Source organism: Rhinoraja longicauda, chromosome 1, assembly GCF_053455715.1.
Source record: "Rhinoraja longicauda isolate Sanriku21f chromosome 1, sRhiLon1.1, whole genome shotgun sequence".
NCBI lineage: Eukaryota > Metazoa > Chordata > Chondrichthyes > Rajiformes > Arhynchobatidae > Rhinoraja > Rhinoraja longicauda.
Window position 1 is genome coordinate 32978233 of NC_135953.1, and position 12229 is coordinate 32990461.

The 12229-nt window shown below is 45.2% G+C and overlaps 1 protein-coding gene across 3 annotated transcripts; it reads left to right on the forward strand.

Annotated features, from left to right (window-relative positions):
- Positions 1-639: 639 nt before the first annotated feature.
- On the forward strand, positions 640-12016 carry LOC144610238 (uncharacterized). 3 transcript variants are annotated; one of them, XM_078428943.1, is made up of 3 exons: positions 640-1141; positions 4293-10414; positions 11202-11218. In XM_078428943.1, the coding sequence occupies exon 2, from the start codon at positions 4438-4440 to the stop codon at positions 9391-9393; it is 4956 nt and encodes a 1651-aa protein (XP_078285069.1). In that variant the 5' UTR covers positions 640-1141; positions 4293-4437; the 3' UTR covers positions 9394-10414; positions 11202-11218. The 3 variants fall into 3 exon arrangements, 2 of the variants coding, with proteins under 2 accessions (XP_078285069.1, XP_078284991.1); XM_078428865.1 differs by lacking the exon at positions 640-1141 and having other exon boundaries at positions 2178-10414; XR_013549412.1 differs by lacking the exons at positions 640-1141; positions 4293-10414 and adding an exon at positions 10875-11058 and having other exon boundaries at positions 11202-12016.
- Positions 12017-12229: the final 213 nt, after the last annotated feature.

The following is a 12229-nucleotide window of genomic DNA, read 5'->3' on the forward strand; positions in this document are numbered from 1 at the left end:
CCTAACTCACCCCTCCCTCCTTCCCTCCATCCGACCCTCCCCCACTCCCTCCCCCCATCCCTCCACCCTTCCACCCCTCTCCCCCTCCCCCCTCCTTCCACCCTCCCTCCCCCCCTCCCGGTTACAATGGAAACCCTACGGGGACGGGCCCAACGGGGAAAGAGGGGTACTGGGAAAAGGGGAGTTCCCCCTCCCTCCCCTCCTCCCTCCCCTCTTCAGAGCCCCACTCACGCACTCCATTCCCCCCTTCATCCCCCTTAAAACTCCCCCAAACCTGTGCTGCATTAACTTAAATTGGTTTCAGGTTTTTTTTTTACAAGCCCCACTCACCCACTCCATTCACACCCCCTCAACTCCTTATCATCCCCCCCCACAACCCACCCCCTTATCCTCTTCTCACCCACTCCATCCCCCAGCCCCATTACCCCCCTCTCTTCCACCCTCCATTCACCCAATTCATCCCCCCTGAACCCCCTTTGAAACTCCCCCAAACCTCTACTAATGCGCTCCCCCCGGACCTTTCACTAATGCGCTCCCCCGCCCCCCCCCCCCGGACCTTTCACTAATGCGCTCCCCCGCTCACCCCCCCCCCCCCCACGTGAGAGGATCGCCGACGCTCTTATTTGTACGACAGGGCGTGTCCCCCTGAAAGCTCTCGCTGCTGCTGAACTGTCTGGTTCGTGCTGAGACGTCGAGCTTTGGCTGCTGCTGTGCAATACAAGATAAGCTTCATTTCCATTGATATTTTATTTAAAGCAAATCGCTTTGTTTAAACATAAAGTCCATTTCATTTTACCTTATTTACTTTCGTTTCTTTTTAGTTTTTACCTAGGGGAGGCTTTCTTTAGTTAGGGAGGTTTGCCGTTTTGTGCTCTAAATTTTTTTTGTCTTTTTAACATTACTTGCATTTCATTTTTCCTCATTTCCGATTGTTTTATTTCTATTTCATACTTCGGGGAGGGTTTTTTAGTGAGTGAACGTTGCCTTTTTCTGTTCAGCTTCCCACTTCGCACTCGACGCCCCATTGGTTGGTGTACCACGTGAGGGAGTAAAATAAAACGTCGCCTTCATTTATATTCTTTTCATTTTCAAAGAAAAACGCTTCATTTCAAAAAGCATTGATTTCTTTTTTGTCAAAAAAGTACGTTTTCATAGGATTATTTCACTTTAAAAAACGATTTAAAGAAAAAAACGCTTTGTTTTTTAAACATAAAAATAATTTCATTTTTCCTCATTTAGATTTGTTTCATTTGAGAACTCAACTCACTCTCTCAATCCCCCCTCCACCTCCCCACATTCATCCCCCCGAACCCCCTTTAAAACTCCCCAAAAAACCTCTACTGCATTGGTCTAAAACCCTCCCCACACTCAGCCACTCCATCCCCACTCACGCACTCCATTCCCACCTCAATCTCCCGTTAACACTCCACCAAACCTCTCCTGGATTAACTGGAATTTTGTTTATGGTTTTTTCAGAGCCCCACTCTTGCACTCCATTCCCCCATCAATCCCCTTTAAAACTCCCCCAAGCCTGTGCTGCATTAACTTAAATTGGTTTCAGGTGTTTGTAAGAGACCCACTCCATTCACACCCCCTCAACCCCACTTATCATCCCACAACCCACCTCAACCTGCCTTATCGTCCCCTCACCCACTCCAACCTCCTCAGCCCCCTTATCCCCCCCTCCACTCACCCAATTCATCCCCCCTGAGCCCCCTTTAAAACTCCCCCAAGCCTTCACTGCATTGGTCTAACACCCTCCTCTTACTCAGCCACTCCATTCCCACCTCAACCCCCTTCACTCAGGCACTCCATTCCCACCTAACCCCCCCGCCCTTAAAACTCCCCCAAACCTCTCCTATATTAACTGAAATTGTGTTTAGGATTTTTTTCAGAGCCCCACTCACCTACTCCATCCATACTCCCTCAACCCCACTAATCATCCCCCCTGCAACCCACCTCAACCCTCTTATCCTCCCCTCACCCACTATCCTCCTTATCCTCTCTCCATCTCCCATTCCATTCCCCCTGAACCCCCTTTAAAACTCCCCCAAACCTCGACTGTATTGGTCTAACACCTCCCCTTACGCAGCCACCCCATCCCCCTCACTCAGGCACTCAATTCCCACCTCAACCCCCCCCCCCCCCCGCTTAAAACTCCCCCAAATCTTTCTTCAGAGCCCCATTCACGCACTCCATTCCCCCTTCAATCCCCCTTAAAACTCCCCAAACCTGTGCTGCATTAATTTAAATTGGATTCAGTTTTTTGTTTAAGAGCCCCACTCCATCCACACCCCCCTCAACCCCACTTACCATCCCCCCTGCAACCCACCTCAACCCTCTTATCCTCCCCTCACCCACTCCAGCCCCCTTATACCCCCCTCCTCCACCCCATTCACCCAATTCAGTCCCCCTGAACCCCCTTTAAAACTCCCCCAAACCTCCACTGCATTGGTCTAACACCCTCCCCTTACTCAACCACTCCATCCTTCCACTCACGCACCCCATTCCCCCCCACCCACCCCCCCATAAAACTCCCCCAAACCTCTCCTGCATTAACTGAAATTGTGTTTAGGATTTTTTTGAGAGCCCCACTCATGCTCTTCAATCCCCCTTAAAACTCCCCCAAACCTGTGCTGCATTAACTTAAATTGGTCTCAGATTTTTTTAAGAGCCCCACTTACGCACTCCATTCCCCCTTCAATCTCCCTTAAAACTCCCCCAAACCTGTGCTGCATTAACTTAAATTGGTTTCAGGGTTTTTTTAAGAGCCCCACTCACCCACTCCATCCACACCCCCCTCAACCCCACTTATCATCCCCTCCATAACCCACCTCAGCCCCCTTATCCTCTTCTCACCCACTCCAGCCCCCTTATCCCCCCCTCTTCCACACTCCATTCACCCATTTCATCGCTGCTGAACTCCCTTTGAAACTCCCCCAAACCGCTACTGCATTGGTCTAACACAGCCACTCCATCCCCCCTCTCCCCCACTCACACACTCCATTCCCACCTGAAACCCCCTTAACTCCCCCAAACCTGCATTAACTGAGATTGTGTTTAGGATTTTTTTGAGAGCCCCACTCAGGCACTCCATACCCCCTTCAATCTCCCTTAAAACTCCCCCAAACCTGTGCTGCATTTACTTAAATTGGTCTCAGGTTTTTTTTAATAGCCCCACAATCCCACTCCATCCACACACCCTCAATCCCACTTATCATCCCCCGCACAACCCACCTCATCCCCCCTTATCCTCTTCTCATCCACTCCATCCCCCTCAGCCCCCTTATCCCCCCCTCTATTCACCCAATTCATCCCCCCTGAACCCCCTTTGAAACTCCCCCAAACCTCTACTGCATTGGTCTAACACTCAGCCACTCCATCCCCCCTCCCTCCACCACTCACACACTGCATTCCCACCTGAAACCCCTTATAACTCCCCCAAACCTCTGTCGCATTAACTGAAATTGTGTTTAAGATTTTACAGAGCTCCAGTCACACACTCCATTCCCCCCTCAATCCCTCTTAAAACTCTCCCAATTCTGTGCTGCATTTACTTAAATTGGTTTCCTTTTTTTTTTTAAGAGCCCCACTCACCCACTCCATCCACACCCCCTCAACCCCACTTATCACCCCCCCACAACCCAAATCAATTCCCCTTATCCTCCAATCACACACTCCCATCTCCCTCAGCCCCCTTATCCCCCCTCCTCCACCCCATTCACCCAATTCATTCCCCCTGAACCCCGTTTAAAACTCCCCCAAACCTCCACTGCATTGGTCTACCACCCTCCCCTTACTCAACCACTCCATCCTTCCATTCACGCACCCCATTCCCCCCCACCCACCCCCCATAAAACTCCCCTAAACCTGCATTAGCTGAAATTGTGTTTAGGATTTTTTTGAGAGCCCCACTCACGAACTCCATTCCCCCCTCAATCCCCCTTAAAACTACCCCAAACCTGTGCTGCATTAACTTAAATTGGTTTCAGATTTTTTTTTAAGAGCCCCACTCTCCACTCCATTGCCCCGTCAACCCGTTATCATCCTCTCCGCCCCCCCACAACCCACCTCTCACTCTTATCCTCCATCCCCCGCAACCCCCTTTATCCCCCCTCCTTCACCCACCCACTCACCCAATCCATCCACCCCTGATCCCTCCTTGAAAGTCCCCCAAACCTCTCCTGCATTGGTCTAACACCCTTCCTCACTCACCCTCTGTATCCCTCAACTCCCACCCCCCCCCCCCCACCTGATCAATATCTGTTTGTTTTTAACATCATGCCAAGAAGAGGGAGAAAACGAGGTGCAGGATGGTCAACGAACATTAGCAGACGTCAACAGGCAGAAATTAGAAGGCAACAAGAAAAAACGGGACATCTCAAGGAAGGCCAAAAAAGAGATCGAAAGAGAGCGCAAGAGAGTAGTAGTGAAGAAATGCAACAAACGAGTACTAAACGTCTCAGGGATAACCAAAAAGGAATGCAACACAGAAGAGAAGAAGAGACGCAACAAGAAACAACTGAGCATCTTCGAAAGAGAGCGCAAGAGAGTAGTAGTGAAGAAATGCCACAAACGAGTACTAAACGTCTCAGGGATAACCAAAAAGGAATGCAACACAGAAGAGAAGAAGAGACGCAACAAGAAACGACTGAGCATCTTCAAAAGAGAGCGCAAGAGAGTAGTAGTGAAGAAACACAACAAGCAAGAACTAAACGTCTCAGGGATGAGCAAACAAGAATGCAACACAGCAGAGAACAAGAGACGCAACAAGAAACGACTGAGCGTCTCAAGCATCTCCAAAAGAGAGCACAAGATAGAAGGAGTGAAGAAACTCGACAAGTAAGAACTGAACGTCTCAGGGATAACCAAAAAAGAATGCAACACAGAAGAGAAGAAGAGACGCAACAAGAAACGACTGAGCGTCTCAAGCATCTCCGAAAGAGCGCACAAGATACAAGGAGTGAAGAAACTCGACAAGTAAGAACTGAACGTCTCAGGGATAACCAAAAAAGAATTCAACACAGAAGAGAAGAAGAGACGCAACAAGAAAAGACTGAGCGTCTCAAGCATCTCCGAAAGAGAGCACAAGATACAAGGAGTGAAGAAACTCGACAAGTAAGAAATGAACGTCTCAGGGATAACCAAAAAAGAATACAACACAGAAGAGAACAAGAGATGCAACAAGAAATGACTGAGAGTGTTGAGGATCAACTTGAGAGCACGCAAAACAAAAGGAGACAAGAGATGGGAGATGAAAGAACTAGAAGAGTGGCTGAAGAGCGGGCCAGGAAAAGAAGAAGAAATGTACAAATCGCAAGGAGAAATCTATCTGCTGATGTTGGTGAAATGACCAAGATTTGCCCTCAGTGTCGAGCGTACCGTTTCTCTGGAGAAACTGCAAACTTTTGCTGCATGCAGGGTAAGGTAAACATTGCTCCTCTCTGCACACTACCTGATGAATTGATGAAATTGTACACAATTGACACACCACAAGCAAAAGAGTTCAGAAAGAATATTAGACAATACAACTGCCTCTTTCAAATGACGTCATTCGGTGCCAAGGAAGTTGTGCCACCAAGACCTGGATGGAGTCCTTCAGTCATCATTCAAGGGCAGATTCATCATTACATTGGTCCATTGATGCCTGACCTAGACCAGCCAAGTCAATTCTTGCAGATCTATTTTATGGACCCTCAAGATAGTGTTGAATTGCGAATGGGTATACTGCAAGATGCTGGTATTCAAAGGGAAATTGTTGAGATGCTTGAAAACTTGATGAGACTAAACAACCCTTACATTAATTCAATTAAAGTGGCAAAGGATAGAATTCGAGATTTACCAGAGGCATCCATCGTCATTGATCCAGATCGTCGGCCACCATTTGAACATGAAAGGAGATTTAACAGACAAATTGCCAATGAAGTTGCTGTCATAATACCAAACAATAATGAACCTGAGGCAACATCACGTCACATTATCTTGAAAGAAAGAGGAGGAGGCCTGCGGATCATTTCAGAGTCTCACAGGTCGTATGATAGTCTTCAATATGTTCTTTTCTTTCCGCTTGGAGATGATGGATGGCATTACCAACTCAAAATGCGTAACAGCAGGAAGTTGACAGCGATGCGATATTATGCCTATAAGATCATGAATCGTGATAATGAATTTAACCAACTTTTGAGAGGAGGACGACTCTTTCAACAATATGTCGTCGACATGGCTGCTAAGATTGAGAACGATAGGCTCAATTATATTCGCCTAAATCAAGCATCGTTGAGATCAACAACTTACAAAGGCCTGACGGATGCCTTAAATGATAATGACGATTTGGATAACATTGGAAAGCGCATAATCCTCTCCTCAACATTTGTCGGTGGACCGAGATACATGATGGAACGATGCCAGGACGCCATGATGTATGTTCGGAAGTACGGCACTGCTTCGTTTTTCATTACAATGACTTGCAATCCGAAGTGGAGCGAGATCCAACGCGGCCTCTTTTTGAATCAGCAGCCGTGTGATAGACCAGACTTGATTACAAGGGTCTTCGATCTGAAAAGAAAACTCTTCATCAAGTGCCTTACTGGACCGGATGGCCTCTTTGGAAATTGTATAGCTTTTGTCTTGACTGTGGAATATCAGAAGAGAGGACTGCCTCATTTGCACTGTCTGCTGTGGCTTGACGAAGCGAATAAGCCACGGCCACGAGATGTTGACAGATTTGTGCAAGCTGAAATACCAGACCCGCAGTTAGATCCCGAGCTGCATGGATTGGTACTAAAGCACATGATTCATGGACCGTACTGCAAACACACCTCTCAGTGTTGGAAGAATGGAAGATGCAATAAAAGATTCCCGAAGCCATTTATCGAGAGCACAAGGTGTGGAGATGATTCATATCCTATGTACAGGAGAAGATCTCCGGATATGGGAGGATTTCAAGGACATCAAGAACGACGCCGGCATCGACCTATTACTTCTGAATGGGTTGTGCCCTATAATGCTCAACTCTTGAAGTTGTTCCAATGTCACTTGAATGTTGAGATATGCTCCTCTGTCAAGTCGGTCAAATACGTCATCAAGTACACCTTGAAGGGGAGTGATCAAGCAGTTTTTGGACTTAACAGGGATGACGAGATTATACAGTACTTGACTGGAAGATACATTGGTCCATCAGAAGCAGTGGGATCAATCCTTGGATTTACAACTCATGAGAGACACCCTCCTGTCATTCGACTCCAGGTACATCTACCAGAAGAACAACGAGTCGTTATCACAGCCGATGCTGTTCAGCGGGTGAGAAATGATGATTTCGCGAGAACAACTTTAACTGCATTCATGGAATTGTGTTCTCGAGATCAATTTGCACGGACTTTGTATTACACTGATGTTCCCCGGTTTTACACGTGGAACAAGAAGAAATGGCAAAGAAGGAAGGTTGGAAAGATAGTGGAGGATTTTCCAGGTTTTTTTGAAGTCAACGTTCTGGGACGTGTGTATACAGTTTCTCCAAGATGTGGTGATCTGTACTACTTGAGACTGCTTCTCCATCACGTAAAAGGGCCAGTATCCTTTGATTCATTAAGGACACATGATGGACATATTCTTTCTTCATTCAAAGACGTCTGCATAGAAAGAGGTTTGTTGCAAGATGATGACCATTGGCGACAGACGATGGAAGATGCTGAGAAGACAAAGCTCCCTGGTGCAATAAGAGATTTATTTGTCGTTTTGCTGATGAACGACGAGGTCAACAATCCTCGACAACTATGGGATCGCTTCAAAAATTCCATGTCTGAGAATTTCCTTGAAAAAGAATCGACACTAAGCAGTCATCAAAATATCATGATTGATGAGAGGCATCATGATCAAGCTCTGTTGTATATTCAAGACAAGCTTGCGAATTATAACAAGACCCTGGAATACTTTCATTTGCCCAAACCAAGAAATGGAAGGATGAACATTGTTGACAATCCAGAATTGCTGCATGAGTTGCAGTATAGTGTGCCTGAACAACAGCAGTTTGTTGCAGAGAAGGAGCCGATGCTGAATGCTGAGCAAAGAGTCGTGTATGACCATGTGTGCGGCTGCTTGGATAGGAATGTTCCTTCAATGATTTTCATTGATTCCCCAGCAGGAACGGGAAAGACATTTCTCACAAATTTGATCCTCTCCAAAGTTAGAGGTAAAGGTGATGTTGCTTTTGCTGTAGCATCCTCTGGGATAGCTGCTACATTGATGCCTGGTGGAAGAACTGCACATTCTCGCTTCAAGATACCCATCGAAGTGAGCGAGAATACAATGTGCAACATTGAAAAGAATTCCTACACGGCACAGTTGATCAGGCAAGTGAGACTGATTGTTTGGGATGAGTGTCCGATGATTAGGAGGGAGAGCTTCGAAGCCGTGGATAGAACTCTTCGGGATATATGCACCAAGGATGAGCCTTTTGGCGGTATTATTACCGTTTGTTGTGGTGATTTTAGACAACTCCTTCCTGTTGTGAAAAGGGGAAACGATGCTGATATTGAAAATTCATGCATCAAGAAATCCTACTTGTGGAGGACTTTCACCATGTTCAACTTGAAGAGGAATATGCGATTGGGAGATGGAGAAGACGACTATTCTCAATTTTTGCTGAATGTTGGAGAAGACAGGATTTTGAAAAATGAAGACGATGAGATTGAAATCCCACAAGACATGGTTCTAGCTGGAAGATCACTGGAGGATTGCATGGATTTTATATATCCCACCTTCGACAATCCTGCCGAATTATTTTCTAACAATTGTATCTTGGTTCCGCTGAATGACATTATGAGGAGCATCAATTCTAGATGTATCAGATGCTTCCCAGGGATCATGAAGACATACCTTTCGTTCAATGCTGTGACTGAGGGAACTGATGCTACTCACTTCCCAACAGAATTCCTCGATTCAGTGGAGATCTCTGGATTACCACCGCACAAATTGGAGTTGAAAAAGGGATCTCCGATCATTTTAATGAGGAATTTGGCACCACCAAGACTATGCAACGGAACGAGGATGATTGTGGAACAGCTACACAATAACTTGATCGTTGCAAAAATCACCATTGGAGCCTTCAGAAATGAAATTGTGATGATTCCTAGGATACCGCTTACTTTGACAGAAGGCGAAGACATTCCCTTTCAGCGGAGACAATTCCCCGTTCAGACGTGTTTTGCTATGACAATCCACAGAGCACAAGGACAGACCATGGAAAAAGTGTTGATATACCTGGAGAAACCGGTATTTCAGCATGGTCAATTGTATGTGGCTCTTAGCCGAGGAAAGGCTAGGGAAAATGTCAAAGTTTTCCTGAAGGATACGATATCAACGAAGAATGTTGTCATTCGAAGCGTGCTTCGCTGAGCAATGACTCCCCAAGTGGGACCTGGACCAATGAGGCGTCGAGCGGGAGGTCAGAGCATATTAATCGGCCGCACGTGTGGAGGAGCGGCAGGAGCCAATCAGAATGCACCACGTGAACCCGGACCAATTAGGCGTTGAGCGTCACGCACAGAACCAGCGGCCTTTTAACGTAAGTAGTAGATCAACGGGCACCGACTTTAGAGGCGCGGATCCGTTGGGTTCACATTGTAACGTCACACACGGATGACGGGCACTGGAGATGGAAAAGTCCTTCTAACGTAAGTATTAGATCAATTGAGGAAGGATATTCTTGCTATGGAGGGCGTGCAGCGTAGGTTCACTAGGTTAATTCCCGGAATGGCGGGACTGTCGTATGTTGAAAGGCTGGAGCGATTGGGCTTGTATACACTGGAATTGTCTATTGTCTATAATTGGCCCCAACTGCACAGGCGCGGACCCGTTGGGTTCGCATTGAGTCACCAACAGCAAAGAGACATCGAGTAGCAGCAAGGGCTAGAATGAGGGGGTATGGGGAGAACGAGGAGGTATAGGGAGTAGGCAGGAACAGGGTACTGATTGAGAGTGATCAGCCATCATCGCATTGAATGGCGGTGCTGGCTCGAAGGGCTGAATGGCCTACTCCTGCACCTATTGTCTATTGTCTATTGATATTTCAATATTTTTGAGATCATGCCAAGAGGAGGGAGCAAACAATTCACAGCTTGGTCAAGGAAGGAACGACACAAAGAGACATCGAAAGACAGTGAGGAGCAGAAGGGAACAAGAGGAGCAACAACAAATAACTGGACGTGTGAGGATCTAATGCTTTTGTGCCAGGAGGAGGGAGCAAACAATTCACAGCTTGGTCAAGGAAGGAACGACGCGAGGAGACATCGAAAGGGAGTGAGTAGCAGAAGAGACATCGAGAGGCAGTGAGGGACAGAATGGAACAAGAGGAGCAACAATAAATAACGGGACGTGTGAGGATCAACGAGAACGGACGCAAAACAGAAAGTGACAGGTACTAAAGAACCTTTTTGAGGTTTATTTTATTTCAAGAAAAAGAAATTGCCATTTTGATCTAATGATTTTGTGTTCATTAATAAGTAGGTTTTTATTTAGAATTTATAAATATATACATCGTAATATTTCTATATTTTTTAGATTATGCCAAGAGGAGGGAGCAAACAATTCACAGCTTGGTCAAGGAAGGAACGACACAAAGAGACATCGAAAGACTGAGGAGCAGAAGGGAACAAGAGGAGCAACAACAAATAACTGGACGTGTGAGGATCAATGAGAAAGAAAGCAAACAGAAAGTGACAGGTACTAAAGAAACTTTTTCTTTGAGGTTTATTTTATTTCAAGAAGAAAAATGCCATTTTGATCTAATGCTTTCGTGTTCATTAGTAAGTAGGTTTTTATTTAGAATTGATAAAAATATACATCCTGATATTTCTATACTTTTTAGATCATGCCAAGGGGAGGAAGCAAACAAGTCACAGCATGGTCAAGGAAGGAATGACGCAAGGAGACATCGAGAGGGAGTGAGTAGCAGAAGAGACATCGAAAGGCAGTGAGGGACAGAATGGAACAAGAGGAGCAACAATAAATAACGGAACGTGTGAGGATCAACGATAACGAGCGCAAAACAGAAAGTGACAGGTACTAAAGAACCTTTTTGAGGTTTATTTTATTTCAAGAAAAAGAGATTGCCATTTTGATCTAATGATTTCGTGTTCATTAATAAGTAGGTTTTTATTTAGAATTTATAAATATATACATCGTGATATTTCTATATTTTTTAGATTATGCCAAGAGGAGACATCGAAAGGGAGTGAGTAGCAGAAGAGACATTGAGAGGCAGTGAGGGACAGAATGGAACAAGAGGAGCAACAATAAATGACGGAACGTGTGAGGATCAACGAGAAAGACGCAAAACGGAAAGTGACAGGCACTAAAGAACCTTTTTGATTGAGATTTATTTTATTTCAAGAAAAAAAAAGCCATTTTGAGCTAATGCTTTCATGTTCATTAGTAAGTAGGTTTTTATTTAGAATTTATAAAAATATACATCCTGATATTTCTATACTTTTTAGATCATGCCAAGGGGAGGGAGCAAACAATTCACAGCTTGGTCAAGGAATGAACGACGCGAGGAGACATCGAAAGGGAGTGAGTAGCAGAAGAGACATCGAGAGGCAGTGAGGGACAGAATGGAACAAGAGGAGCAACAATAAATGACGGAACGTGTGAGGATCAACGAGAAAGACGCAAAACAGAAAGTGACAGGCACTAAAGAACCCTTTTGATTGAGATTTATTTTATTTCAAGAAAAAAAGCCATTTTGAGCTAATGCTTTCGTGTTCATTAGTAAGTAGGTTTTTATTTAGAATTTATAAAAATATACATCCTGATATTTCTATACTTTTTAGATCATGCCAAGGGGAGGAAGCAAACAAGTCACAGCATGGTCAAGGAAGGAATGACGCAAGGAGACATCGAGAGGGAGTGAGTAGCAGAAGAGACATCGAAAGACAGTGAGGGACAGAATGGAACAAGAGGAGCAACAATAAATAACGGAACGTGTGAGGATCAACGAGAACGAACGCAAAACAGAAAGTGACAGGTACTAAAGAAACTTTTTGAGGTTTATTTTATTTCAAGAAAAAGAGATTGCCATTTTGATCTAATGATTTTGTGTTCATTAATAAGTAGGTTTTTATTTAGAATTTATAAATATATACATCGTGATATTTCTATATTTTTTAGATTATGCCAAGAGGAGGGAGCAAACAATTCACAGCTTGGTCAAGGAAGGAACGACGCAAAGAGA

Excerpts from the sequence above, each read along its gene's own strand:
- LOC144610238 (XM_078428865.1), top strand. The coding sequence starts at position 4,282 with ATGCCAAGAAGAGGGAGAAAACGAGGTGCAGGATGGTCAACGAACATT.